Source organism: Pistacia vera, unplaced genomic scaffold, assembly GCF_008641045.1.
Source record: "Pistacia vera cultivar Batoury unplaced genomic scaffold, PisVer_v2 Contig211, whole genome shotgun sequence".
Taxonomy (NCBI): domain Eukaryota; kingdom Viridiplantae; phylum Streptophyta; class Magnoliopsida; order Sapindales; family Anacardiaceae; genus Pistacia; species Pistacia vera.
The window spans coordinates 898,279-917,388 of NW_022196015.1; the positions used below are offsets into that span (position 1 = coordinate 898,279).

At 37.7% G+C, this 19,110-nt stretch overlaps 1 protein-coding gene across 1 annotated transcript; it reads left to right on the forward strand.

Moving 5' to 3' along the window:
- The first annotated feature begins 16,154 nt into the window (after window positions 1-16,154).
- LOC116129383 (cytosolic sulfotransferase 5-like) lies at window positions 16,155-17,159 on the forward strand. Its single transcript, XM_031415130.1, has one exon. The coding sequence runs from the start codon at window positions 16,155-16,157 to the stop codon at window positions 17,109-17,111; it is 957 nt and encodes a 318-aa protein (XP_031270990.1). The 3' UTR covers window positions 17,112-17,159.
- The last annotated feature ends 1,951 nt before the right edge of the window (window positions 17,160-19,110 follow it).

The window sequence follows — 19,110 nt, forward strand, 5'->3', positions numbered from 1 at the left end:
GATCTCTTTTATTATATATTGAAAATTAGTGTTTGCATCGCCAAACTTTGAACAGTCTAAGAGAGAAATTAAATCTCGTTAGTCAAACTACTTTGCTTTTCCCCTCTCTTACTTCAGTTTATATTTATAAAGAACAAATTTGATCTATTTTCCGCAAAAATTTAGGTAAAGAGATTCAAGTTGGAATTATTTTAAAAAAATATTAATTTAAAACTATGAATTCTATCATAATATTTAAGTGTTAACTACTTTTGGATAGTCGAGTGGTTCGATAGAGACTCTTAAGTGTATCACTCAAGAGGTCATGAGTTTGAGTCTCTTCTTGGTTTTTAATAAGGATAACCAATGGAACTCTTATCTAGTAAGTAGTTCCAAAGTCCTAAAGAATTAGTTGAGGTGCACATAAGTTGGCCCGAACACCCCCAATCATCACCTGATCAATAGTTTTAAGGTCCCGAAAGATTAATTGAGATGCAAAAATTGAGGGTTAAAAGTTAAAACCATGTATTCAAATACTACGTAACTAGCAGTGGAAGCCTCGAACAATCAGAGAAGACGAGTTGCTAGTCAAGTCTCCTCTTTTAAGCTCTTAAATTAAGACGAAATAACATTCAATAGTATTAGACCCACCCATCAACCAGTCCAAATTTTTGGAGACCTTGACAAACATCTCAATCTCATCTTTACTCAAAAAAATCTCATACCCAACTGCCTGGCACCAGTCGTCCATAATTTGGCTTTACTCCAAGTCTTTCCAATAAGTGAGTTACTTTTTCATTTGTTTGTGCATCATCCACTGTTTGGCATCGTCGTCTTGGTCATCCGTCTTCATCTGTCCTTAAGACTGTCCTTTCCTCTAGGTTTGTTCCTGTTCGTGGTCTACACGAGCAATCAGTTGTTTGTCCATTGTGTCCTCTTGGCAACGGTTGTCACTTACCCTTTTCCAAATGAACTTACACTGCTCGATCTCCCCTCGAACTTCTTCACCTTGATGTTTGGGGTCCTGTGCCCGTTCTGTCATTGTCAGGTTTTCGTTATTATTTATCTGTTGTTGATTATTTTAGTCGTTTTACTTGGTTATATCCTCTTGTTAAAAAATTAGATGTTATTGCTGTATTTCATCAGTTTAAATTAATAATAGAAAACCTTTTGTCGTGTCGTATTAAAATTGTCGTTCTGATGGTGGTGGTGAATTTGATAATAAATTATTTCGTTCTTTTTTGTCTTTGCATGGGATTACTCATTAATTGTCATGTCCTTACACTCCTACCCAAAATGGTGTCTTTGAGCAAAAACACCGTGATATAGTGGAAAAAGGTCATTGTCTTTTGTTACATGCTAACTTGCCTCTATCCTTTTGGTTGGAAGCATTTTCTACTGTTGTTTTTCTTATTAACAGGTTGCTTATGCATCTCTTGAAGGACAAGTGTCCTCTTGAGGTTCTTCTTCCACATCTTCCTAACTACAATTTCCTGCGGACTTTCGGGTGTGCCTATTTTCCTTCACTCACTCCAACTATTGCTCACAAGTTGGCTTCCAGGTCTCTCCCATGCATTTTCCTTAGGTATGATGCTTCTCATCGTGGCCATCGTTGTCTTCATGTTCCTACTGGTCGGGTGTATATTTCACGCCACGTGGTGTTTCATGAGGATACATTTCCTGGTGCCCCTATTGCCTCCTCCTCGCCACTGTCATCAGCTGCCTTCGAGTAGTTGTGATTGTCGTCTACTACAGCTCAATTTTCCACCATTTTTGGTTCTAGTTTGCTCCACTCTTGACTCACCTCAACTGCTTCTTATTCCATTAGTGTCCTCTCCAGTTTCTGCCACATCGACCCCAGACTCTCCAATGTCTGCTCAGTTTGGGACTCTGCCACGCTGTTAGCGGTTTTGTCTTCTCTCTAAGCTCCTGGCCTCTTCATCTCATCAGATTCCACAAGCCCTTATTGCTAAAACCTCTGATCTTGTGTTGCACAAGCCGACTTCTTTCAAACAAGCACAATCTATTCCCCACTGGCAGCAGGCGATGATTGAGGAGTACACTGTCCTGATTTGTAACCAAACATGGGTTCTTGTTCCAATCTCTTTTACACAGAATATTGTTGGTGTTGTTGGGTGTATAAGGTCAAACGATGTGCTGATGGCTCTGTTGATTGTTACAAGGCTCGTCTTGTGCCTAAGGAATTTCATCAACAACCTGGGGTCGATTTTGATGACACTTTTAGTCCTGATCAAGTCCACTACCTTTAGGATGATCCTTGCTCTTGCCACAATGTTTGATTGGCCTCTGCGTCAACTTAATGTCAAGAATGCCTTTCTTCAAGGTTTCTTGACTGAGGAAGGGTTTATGGGGTAGCCTCCAGGGTTTACAGATCCTTGTCAGCCATCACATGTTTGTCACCTTACTAAGGCCCTTTATGGTCTTAAGCAGGCTCCACGCAAGGGCCGATCCAGCCTAGCACTCTCAATTTTTTTTAAATACTAATATGTGTAATTTCTAGATTTTGGCCCACCCTAACAAAAATATTAATAGATAAAAATATTAATGTGCAATTAGTTTTTATTTTGGCCCACCCTAACAGAAATTTCTAGATCCACTACTGGCTCCACCGACATGGTACCATCACCTCCACTCTTTTCTCCTGGATTGTGGTTTTATTAATAGTAGGTTGGACTCCTTGCTTTTCATCCACCGCTCCTCTTCCTCCATGGTTACTCAGTTGGTTTATGTGGATGATTTGGTTCTCATTGGGTCGTCGTCCTCGGATCTTGCTGATTTTGCCACTGACCTATGTTCCACCCCCTGTCGTGATTTGGGTTCTCTTGGTTTCTTTTTAGGTCTAGAGGTTACTCGAGAACTGCACATGCTATATCTCTCGCAAAGCCGGTATATAGTGGATTTCCTTCGCCGCTTTTAGCTTGAGTCTTGTTGTAATAACCAAGATGTCAAAGGTATGTTTCTAACTCAAAATAGTCCTTTAGATGTTAATTTTATGTTAAAAAGCATAAAATCTAACAAAGGGCAAAATAGTCAATTCATTTGCAACGGTATGAATCAATTATCCATATAAAAGCTTAGGGGCAAAATGGTTATTTTGCCTATAGATAAGCATTGAAAAAGTCAAGGATGAGTAGGCTTCATTGCATTTAATGGCATTAATTAAGTAATAAATATGTCTAGTGTGAAATGACCAAAATGCCCTTATATGAAGAATTAAGGACTTATGAGTTATACAATTAAAATAATTGGGCCAATTGTATAATTTTGGAAAATAAATGAAATATTTTCCTATAAATGGGATGAAATTCGTTCAAGCCAAGGGGGAGAGCCTTTCTTCAACATTTCTTCCATTTTCTCTCAAATCTTCCATGAAACAAGCTTTCTTTCTCTAAGTTTAAAAGGAGTTTTGTTTAATTTTTCAAGAAGAACAAGATAGGAGCCTTGGATCTTCAACTTGAAGGATTTAAGGCAAGGATTAAAAACTTTAGTTTTGATGTGATTTGAAGATTTGAGCTAGATGTTGAGGTATAATGTTATATATGTAGGATTAAGGTGTAAAAGAAGTCAAAGGCAAATGATTTGTTGGAGGAAGTCTTTAAAAAGGTAAGAAAGAATCTCCCATGACTTTAGGGTTTATGTTAGGGTTTGTAGATTTTTATGAAACCTTAAATTAAGGCTTTAAGGCATAGAATTAGTTGATGGCAAGTGTTAGTTGAACTCATTTATTCTACGTATTGCTTTGAATTCATTATACATGAAGTTATGGCTATTTATGTTTTATGAGTTGTTATGTTTGATTGAAGAAAATGAAGTGTGGATGCTGATTGTGGCAAAACTTGTAGTATGGGAGGCCACATGGTGTTGAATGGTTGCTATTAGAAGTGTTGAGGTGTTGTTTGCATTAGCTTACAATGTTATAGCAATAATGGATGATTATGGGAATGAGATTTTACACTTCCTTTAAGATGTTAAAGACTATTAAGGGGAGGTTTATTTGATCCACAAGTTAACCTATTGGTTAATGTTAATAGGAATTGATGTGGCATAGTTAATATGAAAATTCGGATTTAATGGGCTTAGGGGTTTTGTTAACCCTGCTTCTGTATTTCGACCATAACTTGAGTTATAAAAATCGAAATGAGATGATTCTTGAAGCATTAGAAAGCTAAGACACAGACCTATAACTTTTATGTTTATGCCAAGAGCCAATTCGTTTGAGAAAAGGATGGAAAATGGCCTGAAGCATAAACTGGTTATTAAAGTTTAAGATTTAACATAATCAATTCTTATGATTATGAATTGATTATTAATGTATTATTGTAATTATGCCATGTACTAATGTTTACCCATTAGTTAGATGATCTTTGAAAGATATACATGGTCATGATGTCAATGCATGATTAATGTTATGAAATGGCATGAAGATGCAATGTAATACATGTTTTAAGATGATGTATGTGAGCAAGAGGTAATGTAAATGGATTGATAATCCATAGATGAATTAAAAGTATTAAGCTCACCAAAATATGTATTTACATGCCATAAGATGTTAGAGATGCAAATAGACATGATAGAGATGCATATAGACATGATGGAAAACGCGTAAGCATATCCTCGTATACCGGTTGAGGAAAGATGAATATATGCTTTAGATGCTAAATAACGCGTAAGCACGCCTCCCGATGATATGAGCTCTAGATGAAATTTGAGGCTAGATGATATGAAGTGCTTAAGATGCTAAGAAAGGTCCGATCGGCTAGACGTTAAATGTTTCATATGCATTTAGTTGCATTACATGAGTTATGATGTTATTTACATCATGAGATGATTTATACTCATGTTAGATGATTTTAGATGTTATGTCATGACATGTGATGTGTGTGTACTATGTTTACATACTTATTTGTATGTGTACACATTGATGTTTATATAGCCATGGGATAAAATGATGAAAAGCATATGAATTAGTAATAAAAGGGGAAGTATCCCTAGATGTAAAAGATAAGTGATGTGTTAATAAATATGTTTAAATAAAGATCAAATAGTACATTCAGAATGAAACGGATCATTCCTTACTGAGCGATTAGCGCTCACCCTTTCATTGTTGATTGCTTTGCAGGTAGACTAGAAGCGAGGGATGCTAGAGACAGCGGGACTACACGTGAGGGGAGATGATTTATTGTCATCTCGATGTTTTTATCTTGATATAAATAATGTAAATGATAAATATTTGTGAAATACCTTTGGAAGCTTCCACCCTATAAATATGTTTTGATTGTGTAATTTCTTAAAGTTTGTAAATTATAAGTTTGGATCCTGCGTGACATTTTATATGCATGTTTTGGATATTATTATTATTATCCTTATACAGATTTTTTCTAAATACAACTCGTTCTCCAGACATGTATCCTCGGGATTCTCATTGAGGGATATTCAGAGGATACCTGACTGGAGGGGGGTTTTACATTTGGTATCAGAGCAAGTATTTTTTTTTTTACTTTAAAAAGGGGTGTTTTAAGATGTTTTCTATTCGGAGTCAGGCATTTATGAGAGTTGATGACAGTATCCCTCATGTAAAGTTCCGCTGCTCAAGTTGTCCGATCGCTGTAAGTATGTTTACCTAATTTTATGTAAGGATTGATTAGATGATTAACGTTATATGTGTGACTGTGATAGGGAATAAATATGAGGAAAACCAGGAGAACAGATCCAGGTCGCAGTGATGCTTCAAATGCACAAGATGTTCCAACTGCACCTGAAGCTCCTAACCCAGCAGCTGCTACTTCAAGCACTCCGGGTTTAGATGTTGCAACATTGGAGCGTATGATTCAAGAGGCTGTTAATAGAGCTTTAAGGAGAACCCCGCCGGAAAGTACAAGTGCTCCGGTAACAACAGTGACAACCAATGTGGTACCAAGTCAAGCAGCAGGGACAAGTACTCCAGAAGCAATGGTTGTCCCAAAGCAGATTGAACCAATTTATGGCCTCTCAAGTAAACATCAGCCTCCAGAATTTTGTGGCACTAATGATCCAGTAGTAGCCGAACAATGGATCAAGTTGGTGGAGAAAGCTACTGCTCTATTTCCTATGACAGATCAAGAAAAGATCCGGTATGCTACGTACTTGTTGAGAGGAGATGCTATGACATGGTGGGAGCTTATGGAGCAGACTCAAGATACCACCGCTCTCACTTGGTCAGGGTTCAAGGAATTGTTTGAGGAGCAGTACCGGACAGCAGACATGATATCCTCAAAACTACAAGAATTTATTAGTCTGCAACAAGGAAATATGACGGTCAAAGAGTATTCAATCAAGTTCAACTCCTTGGCTAAGTTTGCACCCACACTGGTCAGTACACCACAGACCCGATTGGAGAGATTTGTGGGGGGACTTCATCCCACTATTGCTAGAGATGTTATGTCAGGTCATCAGCCCTCCCAAACATATAGTGAAGCACTCGCCAGAGCCATCAGAGCAGAGGTGTACTTACAGAAGGAGACCAGATTAGCTCTTTCCCCAACAGTGGCAAGTAGTCCTCTCCAGCTTGGCCAACCTAGTAGTGCAGAACAAGTTGTTGGCAAAGACGATAAGGGTAAAGGCAAGAAAGGAGTCCTACCTAAAGCCAACAGGAAAGACATGAAGAAAAAGGGCCAACAAAGGAAAGGTGGGGTCAGTTACTGTAAGAAATGTCAGAGAAGACACCGGGGTGAATGTCTAGTGGGGACCAATGTTTGTTTCAGGTGCCGCCAGCCAGGTCATATTGCTAGAGATTGTCCCATTGGTTCTGCAACTTCAGTACCTGCAGTTGGAGGCACGACAGCCAGGGTATATAATGTGGCCCAGATGCAGGCAGATGCCAGCCCTTCAGCAGTCACTGGTCAGTTATTATTCCATGATACTCCCTTGTATGCCTTGATTGATTCTGGTGCTACTCATTCATTCATCTCCTATGGTATGATTAAGAGATTAGGGTTAATGCCTATTAGAGTAGAACAAGCCATTAGGATTGAATTGCCTGATGGTGAGGGTGTAGTGACCAATGAAGTCTTAATGGGGGAGTTAGTGACTATTAAAGGCCGAAAAATGATGGTAGATTTGATTGTCTTCAATATGCCAGACTTTGACATCATTCTTGGGATGGACTTTCTTAGTAGATATGGAGCAGAGATAGACTGTCGCAGGAAAAAAGTCAAGTTTAATCTAGACTATGGGGATAACTTCATTTTTGGAGAAGGACACCCAACTAGCATGATGATTAGTGCAGCAAAAGCTAGAAAGATGTTGAAAAAGGGGTGTTCTGGGTACATTGCACATGTAGTAAATAAGGGGGAGAGTTCGAGCTCAAGTGTACATGAGGTACCTGTGGTAAATGAATTTATTGACGTGTTTCCAGATGAATTGCCAGGTTTACCTCCAGAGAGGGAAGTGGAGTTTAGTATAGAACTAGCCCCCGGTATAGCACCCATTTCTAAGGCTCCTTATCGCATGGCCCCAGCTGAGCTCCAAGAATTGAAGAAGCAGTTACAAGAGTTGTTAGACAAGGGCTTTATCAGGCCGAGTCATTCCCCATGGGGTGCTCCAATTCTATTTGTGAAAAAGAAGGATGGGTCTATGAGGATGTGTATAGATTACCGTGAACTGAATAAAGTAACCGTAAAGAATAAGTACCCATTGCCGAGGATAGATGATTTGTTTGACCAATTAAAAGGTGCCTCAGTGTTTTCAAAAATTGATCTAAGGTCAGGATACCATCAGGTTAGAGTGGCTAAGGAAGATATACCGAAAACGGCTTTCCGAACAAGGTATGGGCATTATGAATTTGTTGTGATGCCATTCGGATTGACTAATGCACCTGCAATTTTTATGGACTTGATGAACAGAGTTTTTCATGATGTCCTTGACAAGTTCATAGTGGTGTTTATTGATGATATCCTAGTTTATTCCAAGACTTTAGAAGAACATGCCGGGCACTTGAGATTTGTGTTACAAAGATTGCGAGAGAAACAGCTGTATGCCAAATTTTCAAAATGTGAGTTTTGGTTGGATCGGGTTACCTTTTTGGGTCATGTGATCTCTAAAGACGGTGTATCAGTGGATCCTAGTAAAGTAGAAGCGGTGCTCGAGTGGCAGAGGCCAAAGACAGTGAAAGAGGTTAGAAGTTTTCTGGGCTTAGCAGGGTACTATAGGAAGTTCGTGGAAGGCTTTGCAAAGATAGCCAGACCACTTACAACTCTCACCAAGAAAGAAGTACCATTTGAATGGACTGAGGCATGCGAGCAAAGCTTTCAGGAGTTGAAGAAAAGATTAACTACAGCTCCAATTCTTACATTGCCAGAAGAAGGCATTGATTATGATATTTACGTTGATGCCTCCCACAATGGTTTAGGAGCAGTGTTGATGCAGCAAGGGAAAGTCATTGCTTATGCCTCTAGACAATTGAAAGACTATGAGAGCAGATATCCTACCCATGACTTGGAATTAGCAGCAGTGGTTTTTGCTTTGAAGATATGGCGACACTACTTGTATGGAGTGAAATGCAACATATACACTGACCATAAGAGTTTGAAGTATTTCTTCACTCAGAAAGAGTTGAATATGAGACAGAGGAGATGGTTAGAATTGGTGACAGACTATGACTGTGACATCAGATACCATCCAGGGAAAGCTAATGCAGTAGCAGATGCCCTTAGTAGAAAAGTCTCTTTATCTCAAATCACTGTACAGGGACAATTACAGCAGGAGATCCTCCAAGAAGGAATTGAAATTGTGATCAAAGGAGGATTGGCCCAAATGGAGATCAAACCCACTTTGGTGGAGGAGATCAAGATGAAACAGGGTAAAGATGATACCTGCAAGATAATCTGCCAACGGATAATAGAGGGTAAAGAGACAGACTTTAAAATAGTCAATGGGGCACTGATGTTTAGAGATAGAATATGTGTACCTCAAGATGATGAACTAAGGAATAAAATCCTTAGTGAGGCACACAATACACTTTATACAGCCCACCCTGGGAGTGTAAAAATGTATCAAGATGTGAAGAAAAGTTATTGGTGGTCAGGTATGAAAAACGACATTGCCGATTATGTTGCCAGATGTTTAACATGTCAACAAGTAAAGGCAGAGCATCAGAGACCATCAGGATTACTCCAACCCTTAGAGATTCCTAAATGGAAATGGGAGGATATCTCAATGGACTTCATTGTGGGACTTCCTAAAGTTCAGCAAGGATATAATGCAATCTGGGTGGTGGTTGATAGATTGACCAAGACAGCTCATTTTCTACCTATGACGGATAAGATAGATGCATTTCGATTGGGGCAATTATATGTCAAAGAGATTGTGAGATTACATGGAGTACCCAAGACGATCGTATCAGACAGAGATACCAGGTTCATATCAGCTTTCTGGGTTGGAATGCAGAGAGCATTGGGTACAAAGTTAGCCTTCAGTACGGCTTATCATCCTCAAACTGATGGTCAAACTGAAAGGACCAACCAGGTGATTGAAGACATGCTGAGAGCTTGTTGTATGGATCACAAGGCAAAATGGAGTGATGTACTTCCACTAATAGAATTTGCCTATAACAACAGCTACCAATCCACTATCCAGATGGCCCCATATGAAGCATTATATGGAAGAAGGTGCAGATCCCCTTTGTATTGGGATGATATTGGAGAAAAAGACTCCTTGATTCAAGCAGTTGGACCAGAGATGACCCAGAAAATGATTGAAGATGTTAAGCTTATTAGAGAAAGAATGAAGCAAGCTCAAGATCGACAAAAGAGCTATGCCGACCTAAAAAGAAAAGAAGTGGAATTCCAAGTGGGCGACAAAGTTTTTGTAAAAGTTGCGCCCTATAAACATATTTTGAGATTTGGAAAGAAAGGCAAGCTCGCTCCACGTTACATTGGACCCTTTGAAGTATTGGAAAGGGTAGGCAAAGTAGCTTATAGACTTGCGCTGCCAATGAGCATGGAAAGAGTCCATAATGTTTTCCATGTCTCTTTGTTGCGTAAGTATGTTAGTGATCCTTCACATGTGCTTCAGATGGAGGAAGTGGAATTACAGGATAATTTGGCTTATGAGGAACGCCCAGTTCAAATCCTTGACAGAAAGGTAAAAGAGCTCAGAAACAAGCAAATTCCACTAGTTAAAGTACTTTGGAGGAATCACAAGATAGAAGAAGCTACTTGGGAAATGGAGCAAGATATGAGAAGTCGATACCCGGAGCTGTTTCTATAATTTCGAGGACGAAATTATTGTAAGGGGGGAGGAAATGTAATACCCAAGATGTCAAAGGTATGTTCCTAACTCAAAATAGTCCTTTAAATGTTTATTTTATGTTAAAAAGCATAAAATCTAACTAAGGGCAAAATAGTCAATTCATTTGGAACGGTATGAATCAATTATCCATAAAGAGGCTTAGGGGCAAAATGGTTATTTTGCCTATGGATAAGCATTGAAAAAGTCAAGGATGAGTAGGCTTCATTGCATTTAATGGCATTAATTAAGTAATAATTATGTCTAGTGTGAAATGACCAAAATGCCCTTATATGAAGAATTAAGGACTTATGAGTTATACAATTAAAATAATTGGGCCAATTGCATAATTTTGGAAAATAAATGAAATATTTTCCTATAAATGAGATGAAATTCGTTCAAGCCAAAGGAGAGAGCCTTTCTTCAACATTTCTTCCATTTTCTCTCAAATCTTCCATGAAACAAGCTTTCTTTCTCTAGGTTTTCAAGGAGTTTTGCATAATTTTTCAAGGAGAACAAGATAGGAGCCTTGGATCTTCAATTTGAAGGGTTTAAGGTAAGGATTAAAAACTTTAGTTTTGATGTGATTTGAAGATTTGAGGTAGATGTTGAGGTATAATGTTATATATGTAGGATTAAGGTGTAAAAGAAGTCAAAGGCAAAGGATTTGTTGGAGGAAGTCTTTAAAAAGGTAAGGAAGAACCTCCCATGACTTTAGGGTTTATGCTAGGGTTTGTAGATTTTTATGAAACCTTAAATTAAGGCTTTAAGGCATAGAATTAGTTGATGGCAAGTGTAGTTGAACTCATTTATTCTACTTATTGCCTTGAATTCATTATACATGAAGTTATTGCTCTTTATGTTTTATGAGTTGTTATGTTTGATTGAAGAAAATGAAGTGTGGATACTGATTGTGGCAAAAATTGTAGTATTGGAGGCCACATGGTGTTGAATGGTTGCTATTAGAAGTGTTGATGTGTTGTTTGCATTAGCTTACAATGTTATAGCAATAATGGATGATTATGGGAATGAGATTTTACACTTCCTTTAAGATGTTAAAGACTATTAAGGGGAGGTTTATTTGATCCACAAGTTAACCTATTGGTTAATGTCAATAGGAATTGATGTGGCATAGTTAATATGAAAATTCGGATTTAATGGGCTTAGGGGTTTTGTTAACCCTGCTTCTGTATTTCGACCATAACTTGAGTTATAAAAATCGAAATGAGATGATTCTTGAAGCATTAGAAAGCTAAGACACAGACCTATAACTTTTATGTTTATGCCAAGAGCCAATTCGTTTGAGAAAAGGATGGAAAATGGCCTGAAGCATAAACTGGTTATTAAAGTTTAAGATTTAACATAATCAATTCTTATGATTATGAATTGATTATTAATGTATTATTGTAATTATGCCATGTACTAATGTTTACCCATTAGTTAGATGATCTTTGAAAGATATACATGGTCATGATGTCAATGCATGATTAATGTTATGAAATGGCATGAAGATGCAATGTAATACATGTGTTAAGATGATGTATGTGAGCAAGAGGTAATGTAAATGGGTTGATAATCCATAGATGAATTAAAAGTATTAAGCTCACCAAAATATGTATTTACATGCCATAAGATGTTAGAGATGCAAATAGACATGATAGAGATGCATATAGACACGATGGAAAACGCGTAAGCATATCCTCGTATACCGGTTGAGGAAAGATGAATATATGCTTTAGATGCTAAATAACGCGTAAGCACGCCTCCCGATGATATGAGCTCTAGATGAAATTTGAGGCTAGATGATATGAAGTGCTTAAGATGCTAAGAAAGGTCCGATCGGCTAGACGTTAAATGTTTCATATGCATTTAGTTGCATTACATGAGTTATGATGTTATTTACATCATGAGATGATTTATACTCATGTTAGATGATTTTAGATGTTATGTCATGATATGTGATGTGTGTGTACTATGTTTACATACTTATTTGTATGTGTACACATTGATGTTTATATAGCCGTAGGATAAAATGATGAAAAGCATATGAATTAGTAATAAAAGGGGAAGTATCCCTAGATGTAAAAGATAAGTGATATGTTAATAAATATGTTTAAATAAAGATCAAATAGTACATTTAGAATGAAACAGATCATTCCTTACTGAGCGATCAGCGCTCACCCTTTCATTGTTGATTGTTTTGCAGGTAGACTAGAAGCGAGGGATGCTAGAGACAGTAGGACTACACATGAGGGGAGATGATTTATTGTCATCTTAATGTTTTTATCTTGATGTAAATAATGTAAATGATAAATATTTATGAAATACCTTTGGAAGCTTCCACCCTATAAATATGTTTTGATTGTTTAATTTCTTAAAGTTTGTAAATTATAAGTTTGGATCCTACGTGACATTTTATATGCATGTTTTGGATATTATTATTACTATCCTTACACAGATTTTTCTAAATACAACTTGTTCTCCAGACATGTATTCTCAGAATTCTCATTGAGGGATATTCAGATGATACCTAACTGGAGGGGGATTTTACACTTGTGCCTCGTTTGTTATGCCTATTAGTCCATCTAAATTAGTGTTTCCTATTGATGAGGAGCTCCTCTTTGATGTTTCTTTGTATAGGAGTATGGTTGGGGGTCTACAGTACCTTACTCTCACTTGGCCTAATATTGTTTTTGCTGTAAATTAGGTTGCTCAGCGATTTTCTACTCCCACTCACTATGATCTGCGTGCCCTTAAACGGATTTTCAGGTACATCAAAGGTACTCTCACTCGTAGTCTCACTTTTTATTGTGCCTCTGACTTTCATCTCTTGGCATATTCTGATTTTGACTGGGCCACTGATGTGTCTACTTGACGCTCTGTTACTAGTGGCTGTGCGTTCCTTGGTCGGAATGTCGTCTCTTGGACTACCAAGAAGCAAACTATTGTTTCTCGCTCTAGTGCCGAATTTGAGTATTGTGCTCTTGGTCATGTTACTGCTAATGTGCAGTGGTTTTGTTTTCTTCTCCGGGTAGGGGTGGAAAAAACCGGTTAACCAAACCGATTTATCCTATATTTGAACCGAACCGAATTCCGGTTTAAGTAAAAAACCAAACTGATTTTTTACTTAAACCGGTTTATAACTAGACCGAATTTATCCTATATTTGAACCGAACCGAATTCCGGTTTAAGTAAAAAATCGAACCGATTTTTTACTTAAACCGGTTCATAACTGAACCTAAAATTCGGTCTAGTTGTAAACTGGTTTTTTAAAATGGCCTGGACCGGTCAGCCCAATTCAATATAACCTTCCAATTTGGCCCAATTTATGTTTTTGCTATCTAGTTGATATTTGCCAGATATGCTATAGTGGAAGAACTAGCAGGATTTGGAGCAATAGTACACACATGTTCACGTAACCAAACAGAGCTCGATGCCAGAATTCAGGAATGGAAGAGTAAGGGGCCAAAAGTAAGCGGCTCAGTTTGTGACATGAAAATTAGAGCTGAGCGGGAGAAGCTGATGGAAACTGTCTCTTTGATGTTTAATGGCAAGTCAACATCCTTGTAAGTTTTTAGCTTCCAAAAGCTGTAAGCCTTCCACTATATATGGCAATCGAGACAGCTGAAAATTCAAACAAAAAAACAACCGCTGGTGGTAAAGAAAATCATAAAGTATATAGGCTTATGGTTTTGATGATGAAGTTTTATCATGTGGAGTAAGGAACATTGAAAGTTGAAACTGAAGTTGTAGAGAAGGAAAAGATAGAGAAATGGTGGATGCATATTTGCAGAGAGAGTGAGAGAGAGGGAGAGAGAGAGGAATTTAATAAAAGAGAGTTTAAAAATGGGAAGGAGAAAGGGAGGTATTTAATGGAAGTGAAAGATGAAGATTGAAGAGATCGAGAAAGAAAGAGAGAGGCATTTAATAAAAGAGAAAACGAAGAAATCGTGGGAAAGAAAGAAAGGCATTTAATAAGAGAAAAAGGTGGAGAAATCGAGAAAGAGAGAGTGGTATTTAATAAAATAAAATATGGAGAAACCGAGAGAGAGAGGGATTTAATGAAAGGAAATAATTTTTTTTTTGAAAAAATCGGTTTCATATCCTGTTTTGGTTAACCGGTTTATTTTATTTAAAAAACCAAAATCAAACCGAATGTTTGGTTTACCCATTATTCTAAACCGAAATCAAAGCGAATTCATAGAAAAACCTAATTTTTTGTTTGGTCTCGGTCTGATTTTTTGGTTCGGTTCGGTTTTCTATTTTTTTTCACCCCTATCTTCGAGACCTTGGCCTACCTTTGACTTCTTCTCTGTTATTGCTTTGTGACAATCAGTCCGCTCTCCACATGGCCACGAATTCAGTCTTTCATGCTCGTACTTGACATATTGACATTGACCTCCACTTTATTCTTGAGCTTATTGCACGAGGTGCTCTTCATCTTTGGCATGTTCCCACGGCCTCTCAACTTATTGATCTTTTCACTAAGGGCCTTTCTCGTCAGCGTTTTTAGTTGTTCTGTTTCCAATTGCAGCTTCGTGATCTCTTGCTTCAATTGCGGGGGAATATTAGATAATATTATAAATAAGGTATTTTTTTACTTTTTCTTGGTGATTAGCTTTGTGTATTTTGGTGATTAGCTTTTTGTCTGGACTGACACTTATCCTTTTGGTGATTTAACTTTGTGTATAGACCGACGCTTATCATGTTAGCCTCTTGTACCTATTTAACTTGTATTCCTCGTAATCATTACTTCAACATATTATATACAAGCTGCAGAATTTTCAATTAACAGATTAACTTTTCTATCATGAATAATACTTTTCTGCTAATTGTAATGCATGTAACTCAAGAATAAGAAAGCCGTGATGTGGAATGTACAGTACTGTTAAAGTTTTGTTCTTATGTTATTGACTAATCAAGCCATGATTTGGAATTTTTGAGGCTGAGAGCTCACATATTCAATAAGTCTACGGTCTAAAAACTTGGGCAGATGATTATCCCAGTCCGATATTCTGGGCTTTGCCCATCACGGCATGACGTGGTTCCTCTTTCTCGTATCTCTCGACTGTTGGAGCAATTAATTTGCTTGTCAACTTTTAGTACTCTAATGGCAATAAGAAATTTGTTCACTTTATTTTATTCTTGAATTGTTAACTCAACGTGATTGCTTAGCTTGAAAGATGGAGGAAGTTACGATACTAATATAAGAAGTCTTTCCAAGGAAAAAAAAAAAAATTCAGAAATAAGAGTCTTCACGGCCCAGATCTGGTGTTTGGCTCAATTTTTTATTTCTTCAGTTTATTATTAATTTTTCTTAAGAAACTGGATTAGGTGAATTTGAAGATGGAAGGCTTGTAATTAATTATGTTTTATAATGTATTTTTTATTGACAGTAAGAAAAAAAGAGAACAGAAGAAAAAACTAAAATTTCAAGAAGAGGAAGACAAGGGATCGGTGGTTGGCCGCACTTTGGCCTCGGGTGGCTTGGCGGCTGGCGAAAACTGAAATATTTTAATTAATATAATTAATAATTATTAAATATTTAATAAAATAGTGATGTGGAAAGTGATGACGGGGCAAGTTATGTGTCTAGACTTGCCACGTCATTTCGTACAAAGAGTTTTTGTAGCACTAACCTTTCTAAAAAAATATATATATATATAATTAGGACAACCTCTCAATTCAATCTTTCAAGTTTCGAAGTCTATATAATTAATATATGAACAGCTTTGCTTATATTTTGTTGCAGTCAGAGACAAAGTCCTGGAATCCAGCTGTAATGCAAAGTAAATAGCGAGAGAATGCCGTTCAATGCGGTGGCCACTGGCCAGTGATTCCTTTAAAACCTAAAAGAGAAAGACTCCAATTCCAATCCATATTCTCTTCCAATGGAAACCTCTAGTACGCTGAAATCTTCTTCCTCTTCTTCTTCTGTATTATTTGATGAACTTCCAAGAGCGATATGTTGGAGAATGTTTGAGCATTATCAGTGGGAAGGTTTCTGGTATTACCCACCTCATCTTGAAGCTGCCATGGCTGCAAGGTCACACTTCAAGGCACGTGATGATGATATTATTCTTGCTTCTTGTCCAAAGACGGGCACCACTTGGCTCAAGGCTCTTATACCATCCATCATCAATCCTACTGGAGGAGGAGAAGAAGAAGATGACCCTTTAGTCACAAACCACCCCAACGCCTTGATGCCATCTTTGGAAATTAAAATTTACAGTGGAAACCCAAATCCTGATCTTTCAGGTATGCTCTCTCCAAGGCTATTCCGAACTCACTTGCCATACTCAATACTCCCAGAAACCATCCAAAAATCCGGCTGCAAGATTGTGTATATTGCGCGAGACCCAAAGGACGCATTCGTCTCCTTATGGCACTTGATGAACGCAAATGCAGCAGCAGGGCAAGAGCCACACTCTATAGGCGACACCTTCGACAGCTTTTGCAAAGGGGTTCATACTTTCGGGCCTTTCCATGATCATGTTTTAGGGTACTGGAATGAGAGTCTAAAGAGACCTGAGAAGATTCTCTTCTTGAAATATGAAGAGATGAAGAAAGACACAAGAGGACAAGTCAAGAAATTAGCTTCATACCTTGGAAAGCCTTTTGTTAATGAAGAAGAGGTAGATGAGATATTATGGAGGTGCAGCTTGGAAAGGCTGAAGAATTTGGAAGTCAACAAATCAGGGATAGACCCTTGGGATGGATTAGCTTACAAGACATATTTCAGACTTGGCAATGTTGGGGACTGGAAGAACTGCTTAACACCTGAAATGAAAGACCGACTTGATGACATTACTCGAGAGAAGTTTCAAGGATCTGGTCTGGATTTATAAAGTTCATTATGTGAAAGTAATCTTCTTGCTCTTGCTCTTTGCCAAATAAAGCGGTAAGGTTTGGTTTAAGTAAAAAACCAAACTGATTTTTTACTTAAACCGGTTTATAACTAGACCGAATTTATCCTATATTTGAACCGAACCGAATTCGGTTAAGTAAAAATCGAACCGATTTTTACTTAAACGGTTCATAAACTGAACCTAAAATTCGGTCTAGTTGTAAACTGGTTTTTAAAATGGCCTGGACCGGTCAGCCCAATTCATATAAACTTCCAATTTGGCCCAATTTATGTTTTTGCTATCTAGTTGTATTTGCCAGATATGCTATAGTGGAGAAACTAGCAGGATTTGGAGCAATAGTACACACAAGTTCACGTAACCAAACAGAGCTCGATGCCAGAATTCAGGAATGGAAGAGTAAGGGGCCAAAAGTAAGCGGCTCAGTTTGTGACATGAAAATTAGGCTGAGCGGGAGAAGCTGATGGAAACTGTCTCTTTGATGTTTAATGGCAAGTCAACATCCTTGTAAGTTTTAGCTTCCAAAAGCTGTAAGCCTTCCACTATATATGGCAATCGAGACAGCTGAAAATTCAAACAAAAAAACAACCGCTGGTGGTAAAGAAAATCATAAAGTATATAGCTTATGGTTTTGATGATGAAGTTTTATCATGTGGAGAAGGAACATTGAAAGTTGAAACTGAAGTTGTAGAGAAGGAAAAGATAGGAAATGGTGGATGCATATTTGCAGAGAGAGTGAGAGAGAGGGAGAGAGAGGGAATTAATAAAAGAGAGTTTAAAAATGGGAAGGAGAAAGGGAGGTATTTATGGAAGTGAAAGATGAGATTGAAGAGATCGAGAAAGAAAGAGAGAGGCATTTAATAAAAGAGAAAACGAAGAAATGTGGGAAAGAAAGAAAGGCATTAATAAGAGAAAAAGGTGGAGAAATGAGAAGAGAGAGAGTGGTATTTAATAAAATAAAATATGGAGAAACCAGAGAGAGAGGGATTTAATGAAAGGAAATAATTTTTTTTTGAAAAAATCGGTTTCATATCCTGTTTTGGTAACGGTTATTTTATTAAAAAACCAAAATCAAACGAATGTTGGTTTACCATTATTCTAAACCGAAATCAAAGCGAATTCATAGAAAAACCTAATTTTTTGTTTGGTCCGGTCTGATTTTTGGTTCGGTTCGGTTTTCTATTTTTTTTCACCCCTATCTTCGAGACCTTGGCCTACCTTTGACTTTTCTCTGTTATTGCTTGTGACAATCAGTCCGCTCTCCACATGGCACGAATTCAGTCTTTCATGCTCGTACTTGACATATTGACATTGACCTCCACTTTATTCTTGAGCATTATAAGTTTGGATCCTACGTGACATTTTATATGCATGTTTTGGATATTATTATTACTATCCTTACACAGATTTTTCTAAATACAACTTGTTCTCCAGACATGTATTCTCAGAATTCTCATTGAGGGATATTCAGATGATACCTAACTGGAGGGGGATTTTACACTTGTGCCTCGTTTGTTATGCCTATTAGTCCATCTAAATTAGTGTTTCCTATTGATGAGGAGCTCCTCTTTGATGTTTCTTTGTATAGGAGTATGGTTGGGGGTCTACAGTACCTTACTCTCACTTGGCCTAATATTGTTTTTGCTGTAAATTAGGTTGCTCAGCGATTTTCTACTCCCACTCACTATGATCTGCGTGCCCTTAAACGGATTTTCAGGTACATCAAAGGTACTCTCACTCGTAGTCTCACTTTTTATTGTGCCTCTGACTTTCATCTCTTGGCATATTCTGATTTTGACTGGGCCACTGATGTGTCTACTTGACGCTCTGTTACTAGTGGCTGTGCGTTCCTTGGTCGGAATGTCGTCTCTTGGACTACCAAGAAGCAAACTATTGTTTCTCGCTCTAGTGCCGAATTTGAGTATTGTGCTCTTGGTCATGTTACTGCTAATGTGCAGTGGTTTTGTTTTCTTCTCCGGGT

Coding starts and splice junctions, on each gene's coding strand:
- LOC116129383 (XM_031415130.1), top strand. CDS start 16,155: ATGGAAACCTCTAGTACGCTGAAATCTTCTTCCTCTTCTTCTTCTGTA.